Raw genomic sequence first — 18,654 nt, 5'->3', positions numbered from 1 at the left:
AGGATGACATGACCTTTTTAAAATCACGCAGTCATGAGTGATAAAACCAGAGTCAGAGTTTAGCTTTCCAGACCGTACCCTGCTGCCATCACAGCCATCTACGTTGCTCTGTGAGTGGCACGGAAGCACTCGTGAGCAAGCTGGGGACCTGGGCTTTGTTTTGCTTTTGTTTATTTGTTTGCTTTTTTGACAATTTGAAGTGCTTTGAGTGAGAAAAATAAATTGTCTTCTAAAACCAAAACAGAGGCTATGATTTAATTAAATAATAATTAATTCTATACTGAATATTACTTTTAAAGGCTAAGCATACTGTGTGAAAATGGAATGTGTACCACATTTGCTAAATATTTTTAAAGCTTGCTGTTTAATTTGCCTTAATTGTTCTACAGCTGGTGTTTAGTGAAATTTTAACCATCTTATATTTCTCATTAATACCTGGCCACACTTTAGGATCTGAGTACCCAAATCAAGACTGCAAAGGTCCCCCATGACAGGTTTGACGAAGGATACAGAGCCACAGGGGGAGGAGGAAGCCCACCTATGGAGAAGGTCAAGGTTAGTAACAATAGTGAAGGGCGCTTCAAGAACTTTAAAAGGAATACATAAGTTCTTTCTCTACAAACTAAACTACTAAACCCCACACATAATGAGCAAAAGTAGCCATCTGCAGTAATCCGCTTAACAGACAGGATATCTCCCTTGTCAACAGCAGGAAGGACAAGTCCTGGAAAAGCCATCAAGTCTTGAGTAAATGTGAAAGAAAGCTGTCTTTTAAACGCACACGATTAACACATTCAAAAAGGAAACGGGTGAACAGCAACGGAGTGACCTGCATGAACCAGAAGAAAGGAAACCTAAAGACTGGACAACAGCTTTGTTACACGAGATGACAACATTACTATAAAGGTCATACTCCCGAGTGACCTGCATGAACCAGAAGAAAGGAAACCTAAAGACTTGGACAACAGTTCCCCTTCCGGGGAACGCAGTGACCACCTACCCCAAACGACATCTCCTTGAGACCGTTATGCTTGTCATTTTGATCCCTGGTTCACAGATCAGTGTGCAAGTGATTTTTGTCATTATGGATCCCCCAGAGTCTGATGGGTGGTTTGCTGTGGACTATGAAATGGCCACAGTGATTCCCTCCCAGGAGGCTCACCCCTGTGCAGGGCGACTTTGGAGGAGGATATAAATGGCGCTCCATAGATCAAATGACCAGAACCCTGGAATAACACTGGAGAAGGCAGAAGAAGGGAAGTGGCGGGGGGGTTGGGGGTCTACACCCCAGCAAAGCTAAAGGCTGCCGACTTTTTGTCCAGAGTGGTGGAGAGCTGTTACTCAGCAGAAGGCAGGCAGTCAGGGACATCCCCAGATGCAGGAGGTATTTGAAGAACAGTCCATCAGAAATGCTTTGGAGGACTGGGGGGCAGGGTGGGGTGCTGGGCTGGGGGGATCTGGAGGGGCAAGCTATCTAGGTGAAGTGAAGGCTGCCCAGGAAAAGATGAATCGTACACGCATTCTGAAGATACAAAGAATTTAACCAGATTAGTGACTAAAAGCACATGCATTAGAAATGATGCCATGATTCGAAGCCAAGGAAAATAAACAGTGAAGCAGACGGAGGTCAAAAGACAGTTTGCTCAACTGAGAAATAAAAATTAGGTAATAGCTAATTAAGTGGTCATGAGCCAAGCCTTTGCAGCTAGGCAGAGCTGAATCTTTGCTCTGTTTCTTGTGGCCTAAACCTTAAAGTTTCAGCTTCCTCATCTATAAAATAGGTTTAATACTTCTGACCCTATAGGGCTGTGGTGGGGGTCAAGAGAAAAACTGCATGAAGTGGTTGTGGTTGGCACAGGGCCTAGCTCACTGCAAACACATCTGACGAACGATGGAGCTTATAACAGCAAGTACAAAGTGTGACAATGACAACAGCAGTAAATAGAAGAAAATCCGCTTCTGTGAGGAGGAAGACAATGATTTAGTTTTAATTTTACAGTAATGATGGACCCTGATAAGTTTTCTCAAGGGTCTGTCGGGATAAAACATCATGCTGGTGGCTCTTTTAGAAGGAGGTACACTGTCTCCAGCACAGTGAGGAAAGCAAGCTCTGATGCGTCATGATGCGTTTCCACGGACTCCCGAGTCTTGGATTCCTCATCCACACGCTCATTGGGAAACGACGTATTTGAAAATACACTTGTACCCTAACAGTCTATGCAAAGGTAAGTGGACCCTACTATTAGTATTCTCTATGTTCTAAAATACTCCCTGTTATGGTTTAGATGTGAGGTGTCCCCCAAAAGCTCGTGTGTGAGACCATGCAAGAAAGTTTAGGGGTGAATGGTTAAGTTATGAGAACCTTAACCTAATTAATGCATTAGTCCACTTAGACGGATTAACTGGGTGCTAACTGTAGGCAGTACGGTGTGGCTGGAGAAGTGGGTCCTTGGGGGCGTGCCTCGGTGTATATATTTTCCCTGGTGAGGCAGCTCAGTCCCTCTCTGCTTCCCAACTGTCAAGTTCTGAGCTGCTTTCCTCTTCCACACCTTTCTGCCATGATGCTTTGCCTCACCTCAAGCCCAGAGCAATGAAGTCAGTCATCTGTGGACTGAGAACTCCGAAAAGATGAGCCCCAAATAAACTCTTCCTCTTCCAAAACTGTTCTTGTCAGGTCTTTTGGTCACAGCAGCAAAAAAAAAAAAAAAAAGCTGACTAAAACACTCCCTGAGAAGTCAAAACTATTAATACCACTTCCAAGGGCTGGAGAGGAGGCTCTGCGGTAGAGCACTTGCCTAGCCATACCCATTACCACACACACACACACACACACACACACACACACACAAACATGCAGAAAATACAAATGCTGGAAATATCTGCCATATAACAGAGAGAGGATCCATAAGAGGTTCTGGCTAACCCCACAACAAACAAGAAGAGCAGAGAATAGAGCCAACTTCCTATTTTGCTGCTTCTTTACCTTGTAATTTAAGGTCCAGACAGCACAGGGAAGGAAATGCTGGAACCAGGCTGCCTGGATTAAAATACCAGTCTGGCCACTTATTAGCTGTTTGAAATTGGGCAAGACTCAACCTCTGTTTCTTAGTTTCATCATCTGTAAAATGGCAATGCTAATGCTATGGGATTGCTGTGAGGCTCCCAGGGGTTAAATGGCACAGAGTAAGCATTACAGAAGGTAAGTATAATAAGCATTGAGTATATATCTCCAAGTCTCCATCCATGCAGGTTTTAACACCTGTGTGTCACTCTAGGTCCCCTTATAATCCTGTCTGCCCCCTTCTGTGACTCAAATCGGTCTCATGGACTAGCAAGTCATGAGAAACAGGAGTCACACTCTCCTTCTCTCCTATGAATCACTGAGTTCAATAAAATCCAGGGTTTCACAAAGGGCATTCAGGCTACTTGCATGTAGAAGGCCCCCCAAGCAGCTGCTCCCACGAGGAATTTGAGTCACATGATTGGCGAGTGCCCATCACGAGGAAAGCAAGACAGGGCTAAAAAGAGGAGCCAAGACCAAGATGCAAAGGGGGGGTTCAAAAATAGACCCAGTGTGGAGTGCACACCCAGGCACTGGGAGAGCCCGGGGGCACTGGCACTGGGGTTCTGGCTGTAATTGGCACAAAGATGAAGGCTTGTTTGTTAAGATGCTTCACAGAAAGCCAATCAGAGCCGCCATGCAGAGGTTCAGTGGGCATCTCCCAACCTTCCTTCTGCAGCCAGGGAACTGCCATGTACACATAAGCCATATTGTGACTGCAGACGTATAAAACTGTGTGAAATGATTGGGGGCTGCAGAGCAAAAGCCTGTGGGAAGCCCCAAGGTATGACCCAAACACTTTTATCATCACCTCTTCACTGACACATGAAAACCTTTGCTATTTCATGGCTGAGTTGCCAATAAATTAGAAACAATTTAGCCTGTACCCATTTATTCGTGAACCACCTCCATGAGGCTAAAAGTAAGTTACCACTTTAAAAAGTCCATCTCTCCTAGTTAAAATTATTTTGGTCTCAATTTTACGAAATTAATATGATGTGGGAGACGATACAAAAATTTTCTCTGGTTTCCAAATTAAAAATAGTTGAAATGACTTATATCTTTTATTTTGGAAAATCAGGGACAAAAAGATACTCCCTGCCAACAAGAGAGGTGCCAAGTTTCTGTCAACTGCTTGGTTATAATTTGGAGAGTTAGAATTAAGTTTTATATCTTGAAAAGTGCCGTTTGCAGAAAGAGAAATGATGTTAGGCGTTGCAGACAACTTTGAATTGGGCTTCTAATCACGATACTCCCAGCTCCTTGATGTCCCCAGATAGAGACTTGAGATTTTCAAACTGGACAGTCCCCGGTCATGGAGCCTCACCAGGAAAAACATGGGGCTCAATGAATATGACTCAGCCCCAGGTCTCTCCTTCATGCCAACCTTGGCCTCTAAAGAAATAAATGCCTCAGGCCTATCTTACATCCCCATGTCCCTCTTCATGGATTGGGATGGAACACAGGGAAGAGACCTATATTCAGAAAGTCCGTAGCTGTGCCGAAACATACTGCACCGGGTACCAAGTTTATACTCCCTGTCAGCGGTCCCCACTCCTAGCCGCATGTTAGAATCATTTGAAGATTGTAAAGAAAATGCCAATGTCTAGGGCTTATTTCAGACCAATTAAATCATAATTTCTGGGCCCTGGCATTTTACAAAAACTCCCCAGGTAAGTCTAGCGTGCAGCAGAGGTTAAGAACTGCTGCTGGCCATGGGAGACAAGAACAGGCTCAGCAGGAATTAAGCACCCGATGGTTTGTGAGCACCCCTCCCCAGATCACCTCCAGGCCTGTGGCCCCTGAATCATTTGTTCTGTCACACAGTGATTTGCATGTGTCTTCTGGCTTCCACAAAAGATCTATTTGGACATGTAGGACCTTAGCCTTCTAAGGCCTACTGCCCAGTTCCAAATTCCACTGAAGTCTATAAAACACTTTCCACCCACCTAGGAAGCCAGCAGAAGGGGTCACCCCATACTTTCCGTTAATCAACTGTGATGCTGAGCCGAGGATGCCTGATTCTAGGGAGCAATAGTCAGCTCAAAGGAGCAGGGAATGTTCAGTGAGCTCGGAGGGAAGAACAGCCGATGGTTGGGAGAAGGGCTTTTTATTTCACAGTTGAAATCTGCACACAGGGGTGAGGGTAGAAGGATGCAGAACCCATTTAAAACATCATTCCATCCAGCGACTCTGAATCTCACTGAGCTCCATTCAGACATCTTTATGCTTATTTTTAATCGAAGGAGCAAGAAAGACTCTCCTTAATAACCAGGCAAGAAAGCATCAAGTGTTTTCTCTCTCTCTTTTGGAAACAAGTAGGTGTCTACACGCTTGAATTTGTCACTGTGCTCCAGTTTTGCAGACAGCGATCTGGCTGGCACAAAGACTCCCAGACTCAGTGCCCACAAACAGCTGCACCCTATGGTATCAGCAGGTGCACGGACAGAGCCCAGCGAGAAAATTCCCTGCAAGAACAATGGCACCGTTATAATGCCAAGGGACAGGGCCTGAGGCTCGGTACTTGTTCACTCCATCCGAGGACAGGAAGAGCTAGAAACTCAGCCTCGCTCCCTGGGATTTTGGCCTTTTGGTCCCTGAATCATATCCAGATAGAGCCAGGTAGAGCCCCTCAGGGGGAGTAGCGATATCAATTCTAGGGTCCAACCAACCAGACAGTGAAATTAAAAAAAAAAAAATCCCTGAAGAAAATGTAGCCTTTTCCTTTTAACATATCTTCTCCTCCCGTGGGTCGCATTGCCACAGTCACCAAGTTTACATTTACATCCAAATATGCACACACAAAAAATTACTGATGCATCTCACTCCCCGGTGACTTTATAACAGGTTGCTAGGTAACAGTGCATACAAGTCAGGTTTCAGGACCTCTAGTAAGCCACCATAAAATAGCTGCATGGGCCTTTTGCATAAATAGTGTGCATTTGTTATCTGTTTTCTTATGCCAATTGATCAGTAGGTAAATACTCCGACTGCCAAACTGTAAACAACTCCCCATCAATAGCTGGCTGAAACAGCAGATCACAATAGAAGACACAGTGCTTCACCCCAACCTTCCAACTGGCTGCTTCTCCCCTCAGTCTCTGCTATTTGCAGTACTGGCTCAGGCAGCCACAACCCTCTCTCAGGCTTCCTGAGACTGGAGCTAATTACACCCCGATGCCTGATGGGGGGCACTGGGAGCTGAGCCCAGCAGGAGTTGCGTTATCATGCACAGGGTTCCATCCACAGATCAAACCTTCCCGCCTCCCTCCTCATCTTCCTCTAGATTTAAAAAATTCCCTGGAGTCAAGGGGTGAAGGGAATAACACACATTGAGAGTTATTCGCCCTCTCCCCACCTCCTGTGCCTCTGTCTGTTAAGTAGAGAAATGACCACCACCAAGCTATGCTAAGTGAATTTGTCCTTGGAGTTGCTTTCCTCAGGACTGTACTAAAAAAGTTCAGAAAAGGAGGCCCTTCTGCTACCATAGACGAGACCTTGGAGGAAGAGCCAGGTTCCCTTACAGGTGACAAAGGGGAAACTGGAAACACGTGTTTTCCCACATTATCAAGGAATTTTAAATATAAATCTCAAAGTCTAGATAATCACATTTTCCCTGAGATTGGGATGGGAGAGGGAGAGGGCCAGGTGAGAAGAGCGGAGACCCCGAACTGCATCAATGACTCCATTAGATGCAACTAGTTCCTGTAGCTCGGCCCCTCCCCCTTCCCCTCCCCACCCCGTTAATTTCTGGGATTCTCATTTTCTATCCCCCCGCCTCGCCTCCTGCCTTCCAACTGCTGAGGGGCAAAGATCTGGGGTTAAGGGGACATTCTGAAAGACCTGACTGAAGTGCCACCGAGAAAAGGGACTTTGGCGTGAAGCTGAGCCTCTCATTCACCTGGCAATGACATTTAGTGAAATGCGACTCTCAGTCCACTTAAAGGAAGGCGGTGACCAATTATTCTCCATTTAAAGGGTATTGTCAATCTCCAAAGAGCTGAAATGGCATTTGGAAATCATCCTGGGGACTGCCACCTTCACTGAACGACAGGACCGATTCTCAACCGACCTTTCCCCACCCTCTACAACTCCTTTAAAATTTCAAATTGTACTTTTTAAAAATGTAATGAGGATCAGCACGGTCCCACAACACGTCTTATCATTCCCAAAAAAAGAGTTGGGAGAAAAAAAAAAATCTAACATCTCTCCACCCCTGTTCAACTTCGCTGCTAAATCAAACACATGGGGAAAAAATGACCAAAAAAGAGTCATGTGTAATTTGATGGTAATGAAAAGTGATATCAATTGATAAGAATACATTTTCATGATTTTTACATTATCTTCTTTTAAAAAGGGATCATAACGGTAAGAAGAGAATGTTGTTTAAAAAAAAAACTTTTTAAAAATTCTACTTTATATGAAGTACCTGAAAGATTCAAATTCATAGAGATGAAAGTAAAATAGTGGTTACCAGGGGCTGGAGGGAGGACTTAGGGGGACTCATTGTGTATTGGATACAGAACTTCAGCTTGGAAAGATAAAGTTCTAGAGACCAAAGATGAAGGTACTGAAAGCCACCGAACCGCACACCTAAAAAATGGTTAAAAAGGTAAATCTTATGTAATTTCACCCCAATAAAATAAAAAACTTTACACACACACACACACAAACATAACCCACCCACAAAATCCTGAAGAAAAATCATACAGATGATCTTTCTCGTTTGCTCAAATTGCAGAAGTGTGATTCCTCATAGTGGTCTGTCAATGTGTCCTTTCAAATTAAGACAGTAAAGAACTTGAGTAATACAAAATGAGGTATTCCATTTGCAAGTACTTTGAAGAACCCAGTGCAGAAAGAGATATGTCAAATCGGGGCCCAAGGTGGCACAAAGCAAAGGGCACAAACTTGGTTCACCCTGTGACCTTTCCCCCCCCCCCCAGAGTGAGAATCCCCAAAGGGTAAAAACCAGAAGGAAATCAAAGATCCCTGTTGTTCTGAGACCCAAACCAAAGCCACGCCTACCTCCAAAGGATTGCCAAAAAAAGAAAAAAAAAAGGGGGGCGGGAGAAAGTAAGTCAAGGAAAATTTATGAAAGTGCAGACTCTCAGACTTGCGGGGAGACTTGTGATCCTGCCAGCTTATTTTACAGATGAAAATACTGGTAGAGAAAGAAAGCGAGACAGAGAGACAGAGGGAGAGAGAACACAACCCTAGTCAAGTACCTGACAGCTTCATGAGAAAATCAGACGCCATCTTAACAGAGATGTCCTGGCTGAACAATGCTGCCGCACTGTTGGCCACATACTCGGAGGGGTCTTTCAGCTTTGTGTGGTTGGCGGGCCTGTCGGCGGCACTCAGGGTAAAGGAGGCGGGCAGGCCGTTATCTTCCTTGGGTTCCTCCTTCACCAGCAAAGGCGAGACGCCAGCCCCACCCTGGCTAGTCCTCTCTGGAGTGTTAGACGTCATCACGGTCCCCACTAGCTCTGTCCCTCCTCCTTCCCTTTGCTGCCCCAGGCAGCCACTGTCACTGAGGTGGGGAGATCCCTTGACATCTGGGTCTGAGGTCTCCTCCTTCACCTTGGCTTCTGTCCTCAGGAAGTGCTGGTGGCAGCGCATGTGGAGTTTCAGGCTGAAGTGGCGAGAGGAAGTGAAAGGGCATAGCTGGCACTGAAAGGTCTCTCCCCGGTCCTGGTGTTGGTGAACCTGACGGAGAAGCAAGAAGAGTGAGCTCAGTGCCGTGCATGCAGGGAGGGTGCCCGCCGTACATCCACACTCCCCATCCACGACTTCCTCACCCTGCACAGGGCCCCCCCCCCCCCCCCCCCGGGAAGAAGACAACCAGAGGAGCACTTCATGAGTGCTCCAGGTAATGAGGTCGATCCCCAAACACAAAGCAGGTCCACCAGGTTGAGAGTCCATTATCAGATCTGCCTGCCAATGGACGCAGCGCCGGGCAGAAACCACCTGATAGTTCAGTCATCTGATCTCGGTTGCTATCTTCCGAGAAAATATTACAAACCCAGCCCAAGGTCAACTTATATAATTACTAGTTAGGGGTCAAAAGAGGTAACCTGTCAAGTTATTCTTCTCACAATAATACTTTGCATGTACCCAATTATGGTCACCCAGAGAATTAGCTATGTTTTGCAAACATAATCTCAATTTTCAAAACGCTGCTCTTAGGTAATGAAGCATGTAGGGAATTGATACCTCCAGGGTATTCCCATTTCATAGACAGGGAAATTGAGACCCCCAGAAGAAGTGGCTTGAGCAAAATTACATAGGAAGAAAGGAAAGCAGGAGAAAAATCAAGGTCCGACCCTCACCAAACATTCTGAGCAAGAGGAAAACGGTTTTTCCAAACGTGGTTATAATATCACGCTCTAGATTCTGCTGTCGCAGTGAGAGAATGCAGACTTTTAAACGCAGTTCCAGTCTTGCGTGCACGCGATACCTGTAAAACTGGGAGAAACTTTTTCTTCCTTCCTGTCACTACCAAATTTAGTGCTTGAAAAAGTGAGGAAATCATTGCACTGGCCCGAGCCAGGCTTTGAGCTGGCAGGTGCTCATAAGCTTGTAACTTCCCCATTCATCTCTGCCAATGCACTTCAGTGCTGACCTGCTACACGCTGCTATTTCAGGACTGGCCCTCCCTGGAGTAGAAACTGCCAATTGTGTAGATTTGGGCCAAATGATTTGGGGAATCGTGGGATCTGGACAAACAAGAATGTCAGTGACTGGAATTCAAAATCCAAACAAAACTGACCCTGTGTCGTTCAGGGGTGACCTGAGGGGGACTTGAACCTTGGTCTGCACTGAGGTTAAAAGCACGTTCCTTAACCCACTGCACCACCTGGGCCCTCTGTGTGGGTCTCCTTTCCAAGAGACCAAGTTTTACTACAGCTGTTTATGCCTTCTGAATGCAATCCAAAAGCATTCTTCACCAGCCAAAACATACTTTTAAATAATGTTAAGTGACCAACAAAAGCAAAGAAATTAAAAGTTAATGGTGAGATCCTGTTGCTACAGCACCCCACTGTGGCTTTCTGAAAAAAACAACAGAAGTGATTCTGGGTCCCCCAAAGCCTGAGTTTATCAACAGAAACAACCATAAAAACTTCAGTTGCGGCCAAAAGGCTCCCCTCTGCCCAGGCAGAGGGCAGAGGTGGGGAAACACCCTGACCGACCGCCCTGGCTCTTAACACCGCCGCTTTCTCTTTCTAAACAATGGGATTTCATTTCTCATTTACTTTCTCACAGAATCCAGAAGATTCCCCACCAGTTCTTCCACCAGATTCCTACAGGGACAGGCACCCTGGGGGCCTTGGGTCACAGCGCCGCCCCCCGGGGCTCCTGACAGGTGCTGCCAAAGGCATGCCCGGAACCAGGTGATAAAGGTCACCCAGAGGAAGGCTCCCTGTGAGGGCCATGCAGGGGGGCGGATTCCGTTTCAGAGGTGCCCTTACATCTCCTGACTCCAGAGAGCACAGAAGCTAATCCAACAACAGAAGCTCCGGAAGCAGCTTCTGGAAGAAGGAAAAGGACGGAACAAGAGCCCAGGTTCCAAGACAGAAAGGAAGCCCTGGCTGAAAGGCATCTGTGTGCAGTCGTTCACGTGGCTTTTCCACTAGAGCCTGGCCTTGTGTTTAGTGGTGGAAAAATCAGTGCAAGTGGGAAGGAGGAACAGTGTGGGGCTGACGTTTGCACTTATGACTCTATTTGAGCTACACCTTCCCAAAGGGACGAGAGCTCACGTGTGGCCTTTGAGAGAAGCATGTATCCTCCTGTGGCCTTCTCTCCAACAGAAGAGCACTTTTCTATTACCATTTATTCTCTTTAGCCTACGGCTGGCTTGAAAGGCCCTCTTAGTCTGCTAATGTGAAGAAATGCTCATCTAAAGGATGCCATTCTCTCCAGAATCACTCACTCCCTGGTCACTGGCCACCAACAGTTCCTAGACGTCATCAGAACCAGCCCTTGGTAGCAGTCAGATGCCGGGGGGGGGGGGGGTATATTTCAGAGCTTACAGAAACTCTGGGAAACGTACAGTCCATCCCTGAGGGGGCTGGGCCAGGCAGGCGAGGGTCTTCCTGGGGACTCACAGCAGACCGAGGAGGGGCAGAGGGCAGCGCCCGGCCTCTGGTCCAGCTTCCTGCCATTACTTCATTAGTGTTCTCTATCCTTCTCGCCTTTTCTGCTCAGTGTTAGCTTATGAATTTCACATTGAATTCCTGTATGCTCACTCATCCAGGGAAGTTGTAAAAGACTTAATGGAAATCTAAGATAACCCTGAGGAAGCTGGAGGCATTTACAAGCCCCTGCTGCCGTTGGTCCTAAAAACATTTGCACAATATAGATCTGGAAGAAAGATGGCTTACCAAAAAGAGTGGCACCTAGTAGGCCCACACCTAGTAGTAAATACTGTATCTCATCAAACAAAGAAAGCAGAACTCCATTTTTCTTAATTAAATTTGTATAATCAATATAGAAGATTATGCATGGGAATTATAACGGTTATTTCTGGGTGAAGAGATGAATGGGTAATTTCATCTTATTTTTTCAGTTTTTCTAAATGCTCGTTACTGAAGACAGGTCACCAAGAGAGAAACGCAATAGAATTTATTCTGGAGCAATTTCTTATACCATCTCATTCATTATTTCTAAATGTAAACATTAATATGCACACAGGCGGATTTGGGATAATGATTATTAGCTACATTTTCTGAAAGTCTCTTCTCCAGGCTGGGTACTGTATTAAGTGCTCTCTGTGTATTATCTCATTTAACTCATAACAACCTCATGGGAGAGGCAGTATGATTATTATCTCCATTAGTGGAAACAGGTTTTAAGAGGTTAAGTGAGTCTTCCAAACTCTTGCAGCTCCTAAGTCATCGAAGTGAGACTTTTTTCTTTCCTGAACCCACAGTGTGAGGTCTTGATCTTTGACTACGGTGTTCCCGCTTTTTAGAGCAAAATTCATTTTAGAAGATACATCATACATCCATATTTGTAGTCTCTGAAGAATGCAGCAGAGGCTACCTATGCGTAAGACCACAGCCTTTACATTTCTGTGTAGACTATAGATTTGTAAAATTGGGCAATGTTAAAGTATGTCTAATCAAAATAAAATCATGATTTCTTTGACTTAAAAAAAATAAGAACTAAATAAAGACCCATAAGGGAGGTGGCGAGGCTGGAAAAAACGCACACCTTTGATGAAATTAAACTTGCATGATCCCTTTCTCACACTTCCCTTATCAAAAGCTCAAGTCAGAGCTCAACAGGTTAGGACACCAGGAGTTTGAATAAAGTAGTAATTTCACACAACTGCTTTATTGTACTGGTTATTGATTTGTTCTGAAAGCATTCCAAGACCCCACGACCCGCAGAGCCCTGGCGGCTCTCATCTGTAACACTGTCATGGCCACGAGTCTGTGTCATCAAGGCACCCAACTCATCTCCCTGTAGTTTCAGGGTCAGTAGTTCCTGCTATTGAAAACCCAGCTTTTTTTCCCCCCTGGGTTTATAAATAGGTTGTTTTAAGTGACCCTGAGCTGAAACCAAGCTTACAAGGTGTCAGGCTAGATGCAAGTTTTCTGCTCACTGAAGCTGTAAATTCACCGGGCCTGATTTCTAAACACAGCTAAGGAGGCAGTAACTAAAACAAGTTTTCTTTGCAAAGGCAGTTCCTTTGAAGTCTCATCTTGCTAATGAAATCCAATTTGGCAGGTTTCAAAGATGGGCTTTTCCTTTGGGGAGAGGTGATGGAGGATGAGGAGGGTTAGAGCCATAACCCAAGTAAACACAGGAAAATCCAACCCACCAGAGCCCCTGGTTAAGTGAATTCTGAAGATGAAGGGCACACTACTCCCAGGAGAAGAAGGCAAATGATAGAAAACAAATCACATCATGGATTTAATTGTTTTTTTTTTTTAATCTTCTAAGCTATTTCCTAAAGTCAATAGAAGTTTTGTTCCATCACACTCTTTTAAGAGCTACAGTTCAGAACAGGGATTACTGATCTATTCCGAAGGCTCAGACTACAAGATTTCGAAATAAGCAAATATCTTAATTACATACATACACTGGGCTTATTTCAGGAAGGGAGACGGCTTGTAAATAATGTCAACAGTTGAGCCCTACTGAAAATATCAGTGAAATATCACTGTCATTCTTAAGATGTTCAGTGGCAGTTATTAAGTTACTGCCACTGAACATTTATTTAATTTTAATAACTGCCACTGACCGTTTCTGTGTCAGACATTTTGCCGCTATCACCTCCTTTAATCCTGATGATAGCTCTTCCAGACAAGCACCATAGCTCCCATTGAACAGATGAGAAAATTGAAAGTCTAAGGAATAACTTGCTTAAAGCCACGTGGCAGGAAAGTTGCATAATAAGACTGAAATTCACATCAATCAAATTTAAAAGCTCTTGCTTGAAGTTGAGTCAAAAGGTAGAATCAGTGAGGTCTTCTAAGAAGATTTCTCCATGACCAGGTTTTCCCCCATGTCGCATAAGAGATTCTAGTCAATTCTCTACGTGTTTATGACAGACTTGAGCTTTCCAGTGGTTTGGGACATCGAAAATAATGTCCTACACCAACAGCCTCACAGAGGCCACTCAGTCTTGTCAGCATTGGTCCCTTAGCAAAATAAGATAAAAATCCAGGTGCCTTTCAGTGTCCGGACACCTACAAGGGAGCTCTTCTGGGTTTGCACAGGTCTCTCCAGGAGGTGGGCGGGCCCGGGAGCCCTGTCTTTGGTGCTCAGGCCTAGTAGCTCTTCCTGGACTCCACCTTTCCTGCTTTTTCCCAGTTCCTCCTCCCAACACCCCCAGAAATGCGTCACCACGCAAGGCCCAGTGAAGCCGTTGTTCCTCCATAAGAAAGGACAGCTCTATGCTACATTTATTATCTGCCTACTGAAGAGTCTGCCTTAAGCTCCTGGCTGTAAAGTGCACTGGCACTGGGGTTGTAAAGAGACCCTTCTCAATGGTCCTCATTTGTGTTGAATTCTACCTGCTACGCTGAGCACCGTCTCCGGCCACAGCAGCCTCCTGCACTAGGCTGTGTGCAGGGACCCTGGCTGCACCTGCCTCTTTCTGGGGTCCGACCGCAGGTGGCTTACCTTCATGTGGGATTTGAGATTGTCCTTGCGAGCACACCGGAATGGGCAGAGCGGACACTGATGACTTTTTAAACCTGTGTGGATCACCATGTGCCGCTTCCAGTAACTCTTCCTTTTTATAACCAAACCACAAATCGGACACTGGAAAGGCTTCCCGCTTTCCTCTTCTGAGGCTTGGAGGAAGGAGAGAAAAGGAACGTCAGGGAAAACAAGTAGGCACACCGAACCTGGCACCCATGCCCATGTGCTGCTGCATGAAAAGCATGAAAAATGACCTAGGGTTTTTTTTTTTTTTTTTCCTTTGATGATTCCCAGATTTTACCCGTGGGCACGTTTTGTGACTGCTTTGCTTCATGTTCATCTAGTCACTTCTGCCTGGGTTCCACTGGCCCAACTCTGACCATCCCGACTGAGGGGTCTCCTGGGAGAGGGCCATCCCTCGCTTAGGAGGGCCCTGCGAGGCCTACGACTTGCTGGCTCAGGGCCCTCCATGCCCCCTCTGCCATCACCAAGGGCTGAATTCAGGGCTTTTGCTTCCTGAAGGAAATCAACAAGCCTGAGTCCCCTCCTAGTTCCCCGATATGGGAAAGGGTGAGAACTAAAGACAGATCCAATGGGACAGAGAATAACGCTCTGGTCCTCTGAAAACCAAACAGCTATCATCAACCTCACAGGCTGAACTCCAATGGAGACAGATTTTAGGATCCCCACTGCTGACTTGTTTAGCGGTGGCTTGTGCAGATAGATGCTGCTGCCAATTTAGCCATCAGGGGGCCCCGAGGTCAGGGCTTTTCATCCTCTTATTTCTGTCCCTCTGGTGGCTACTGACAATGAGAGCCGTCTTCCTTTGCTCTGGCCTGGGCCTCACTGTCTGCTTTGGGAAGAGCCACACTAGGCCACCACAAATGTTTCCATTTTTCAAGAAAGCAAACACACCAGCTCCCCCCTCCAAGCAAAGCTCGGATCATCTCTTCCGCCCCAGCCCCACGGGGAGGCTCTCTGCTGCGACTGTATGGCTGAGCGTCTGGTCCATCAACTCACACTACACAGCACCACACTGACCTCGTGACGGGGGGACTCAGGAATGACAGCACGGAGAGCTGAAGGTTCCGGTGTTCCTTTCTAAAATCATGGGAATCCGAAATATTTCCAAACCAGAGAAACATTTTTTAAAAAAATAAAATAAACTACACGAAACCATTTAAAATGAACTGATCTACATCTAATGTGGTAACATGTCCGAGATATTAGGGTCAGAGGATAAAGCGAGACACAAAACCACATGTCCAGGGTGAGCCTATATTTATTCTCTAAAAAAAGAGAAACCAATTGCTGCTGGAACCATCGGGTAAAAGATTAACAGGGAACTTATTTATTTATTTATTTATTTTTGGAACTGGGGGTTGAAGTGGGTGTTTAACCACTGAACCACATCCCCAGACCTTTTCATTTTTTATTTTGAGATGGTAAGTGAATGCTATGTTGCCCGGGCTGGTCTTGAACTTGCGGTCCTCCTGTCTTAGCCTCCTGTGGGATAGCCGTGTATGCCACCCCACCGGGCTGACAGGGAACATTATAAAGGGTGGATCAAACAACATTCAGCATCACTAGAAATGAGACAGGCACTGTGTGCCTCCTGATAGGCCATCAATGAAATATTCCTATAAAAAAATCAATTAAGCCTCTAATCAGCAGTTTACCAGAAATACATATTGAAAAAAAATAATAGTAAGTTAAACCCACCCAGGGAATCAGCCCAATACAGAATGTGGGAATTCCTCGGGGGAAATGACCCAATTTCTTCAATATGTAAATGGCATTTTAAAAAGGGAAGGGATTATGGACTTTAAAAAGTCTTAAGGGATAATATATAAGACAAAGGAAAGGTAGGAGATTTATCTGGATCCCATTTAAACAAAGCAATGGTTAAGAAAAGACATTTTTGAGATTGTGGAGGAAATCTTGATTACTGCCTGGAGTTCTGTAATACCATGCAGCCACCGTAGATCCCGTTCCATATGACAGTGGCAAGATGGTTATTTTTTCCAAGTCCTTATCTTTTGGAGATATAAAAATATGAAAGTATTTACAAGCAAACGGACATGGTATCTGGGACTTGCTTTGAAATATTTGGGAAAGAAAATAACAAAGAGGGAGTGGAAAAATCAGCATGAATAAATGAAACAAAAAATGACATCCACGAATTTGCATGAACATTTTTTGGAAGTGCACCCAAGAAACCCCTTGGCAGTTACTGCGGTAGGATCGTGGATGAAAGGGCAGTTTGGGGTGGAAACCTGCATTTTTCTCTTTCTATCCTTCTGTGCTGTTTGAATTTTTAAATGCACACATCACTTTCTAAATTTTAAAAGGAAACATCCCAAGTGTATACTTTAAGATAATCTCACTCTTTACTTATTGAGTCAATTGACTTTCTACTCTACATGCAAAGGACCACTTGAAGTGGACGGAGCCTGGAAGATTCTGGAATAAAGTTATGGAATTCAAGAAATGCAGTTTTACCGAGATGGGTACAGGCGACATTGGTTAGTTTAACGGAGCAATTTGAAGAATCCTGTGACTAAACCTGTGCCCTTCAGGCCTGTATGGTCCGGCTCCTTGCAATGTGTCCCCTGCGGGTACTTCCTTGCTTGAATGGGGTGGGGTGGGGACTGAGGTGCCCTTTCACTGGGGGAAAATGCGCTTGTGCAGGCCTGGAGTAAGCAATCCTTGCTCTCAGTTGACAGTGCCCATCCGTCTTCTGCCCCGTAGGCTTTTCTTTTTCTTCCCTTCATTTTTATTTCTCGATCCTGACATCTTGGTCACAAGCCTCCCGGCTGAACAACAGATCTGAGAGAAAGGCCTGCATCAGGACACTAGGTAAGAAAACTGTCCTTCAACAGAGGGAAAAGAATGACCGTGATGCCAGTTTGGGGTTGGAAGGACATCAAAGAGAAGGAGATACAAACAGGCTGCTCCTGGTCCCCAACTTCAGGAAGTATTTCCCACTAACCCTAGCCTGCCTAATTTTACAGAACTACCTAGGAGAGGGAAAAAAAAAAAAAAAAACAAAAACGAGATGTCCTCCACTAGTCAGAGATTGAATGGCACACCAGAGGAAAGGCATAAGAAGACATGAACTAGAAGAACAAACATGTCTAGATGGCGGGTTCCCCTACCACCTTGCCTTGCCTAATACGACCAATGTGCTTCCTAGTCTCTCGGACACCTTCCCAGCCACCACCCTAATCAACAACTTTATATGTCAAGTGTTATGATAGAGTATACTACATTAAATCCTGCATATTAGTATTTCACATAAATCCACTTCATTTTGGAGCTATGCTTCCTTAGTCCTAATTAATATCAAAATATGTATGAATTGTGCACAGATTATGGTGTCCTTGGGTTGACAGGGAGAAAAATTAGAATCCTCACAATAAGAATAAATGCAAGAAATGTGGCCAAACAGTTACACTCCTATAACTGGAAGGTCTAACTGATCACGGCAGCATAGAAAGAAAATAGAAGCTAAATGGCAAAAGTCAATAGAAGACAAAGACTGATTTTCAAATTTGGCCAGTAATCTCCCCTAGTAACATTTACATTTTTATTTATTCAAGGAGGAAATGTCACATTTTAGTAGGACATCCTCCATGTGTACCTGATATTAACTACTTCGGAGCAGGAGGAAGCAGGAATGCGTTCTACTTCCTAGGCCAAACTATTTTCAGGGAACTGATAGCTATAAATTTTCACTCTGATTTAGAGCTCAGGGAGATATGGTCACTTCCTCACAATGAACCGTGCGTTCTTGGAGCAATGGGACTGAAATGTTCGTAATTTTACCTAGTTGACAACAGCCTGATAAACAGCTTCTCCCAATCTATCACTAACTAGTTAGTAACCGTGCAAACAAAACTAAATTCCACCAAATGCTAATAGACCCAGTGGGAGCGAGAGCTGCTAATTCGCTCCTTTGGATAAAACCCGTTCTCTTTATAGGCAATAATATTATTGGAATAAAAGAGATAATGGATGTATATAAAACGCCTGTCACATGGTAAATGGAAGCTCTTGGTAGTGGCAATTGTTGCAGTGATAGCAATGACTATAAACTCTAGGTGTACCCTCCAAAGCAGAACACTCATCCTCAGAACAGATGCAAATTGAAACAACTGACAGCACATAAAAAAATACGCAGCTCCAGGCCCGGCCCGCCATGGTAATAAAGGAATGGGAGTCCATTGTGCTGCCAGGAGAGGGTCTCACTCAGCCTAGACAAACTCCTGATGGCCCAATTCAGCTCAGCAGGGATAAAAGAGATGGAAGAGATGGAAGGGCAGAGGAAGAAGGAGGAGAGGGCCGTGGCTGGGGCAGGGCCTTACCTTACCTTTGTATTTCCAGCAACGTTAACAGTGCCAGGTCTGACACAGGTTCCCCCTGGTCAGTGTCGT

At 45.1% G+C, this 18,654-nt stretch overlaps 1 protein-coding gene across 9 annotated transcripts in view; it reads right to left on the bottom strand.

Annotated features, from left to right (window-relative positions):
* Znf827 (zinc finger protein 827) overlaps positions 1–18,654 on the bottom strand; it is a 163,261-nt gene that overhangs the window by 108,634 nt on the left and 35,973 nt on the right. For all 9 annotated transcript variants that reach the window (XM_071614640.1, XM_071614641.1, XM_071614643.1 and 6 more), the window contains exons 3-4: positions 14,198–14,370; positions 8,290–8,770 (exon numbers count right to left, since the gene is read on the bottom strand). In XM_071614640.1, coding sequence (XP_071470741.1) covers positions 8,290–8,770; positions 14,198–14,370 — 654 coding nt within the window. The remainder of the gene's footprint in view (positions 1–8,289; positions 8,771–14,197; positions 14,371–18,654) is intronic.

Source organism: Marmota flaviventris, chromosome 7 (assembly GCF_047511675.1).
Source record: "Marmota flaviventris isolate mMarFla1 chromosome 7, mMarFla1.hap1, whole genome shotgun sequence".
In the NCBI taxonomy this organism is placed as follows: domain Eukaryota; kingdom Metazoa; phylum Chordata; class Mammalia; order Rodentia; family Sciuridae; genus Marmota; species Marmota flaviventris.
Note: the sequence above shows the minus strand (reverse complement) of the source record. Positions and strands in the feature narration are given on the sequence as shown.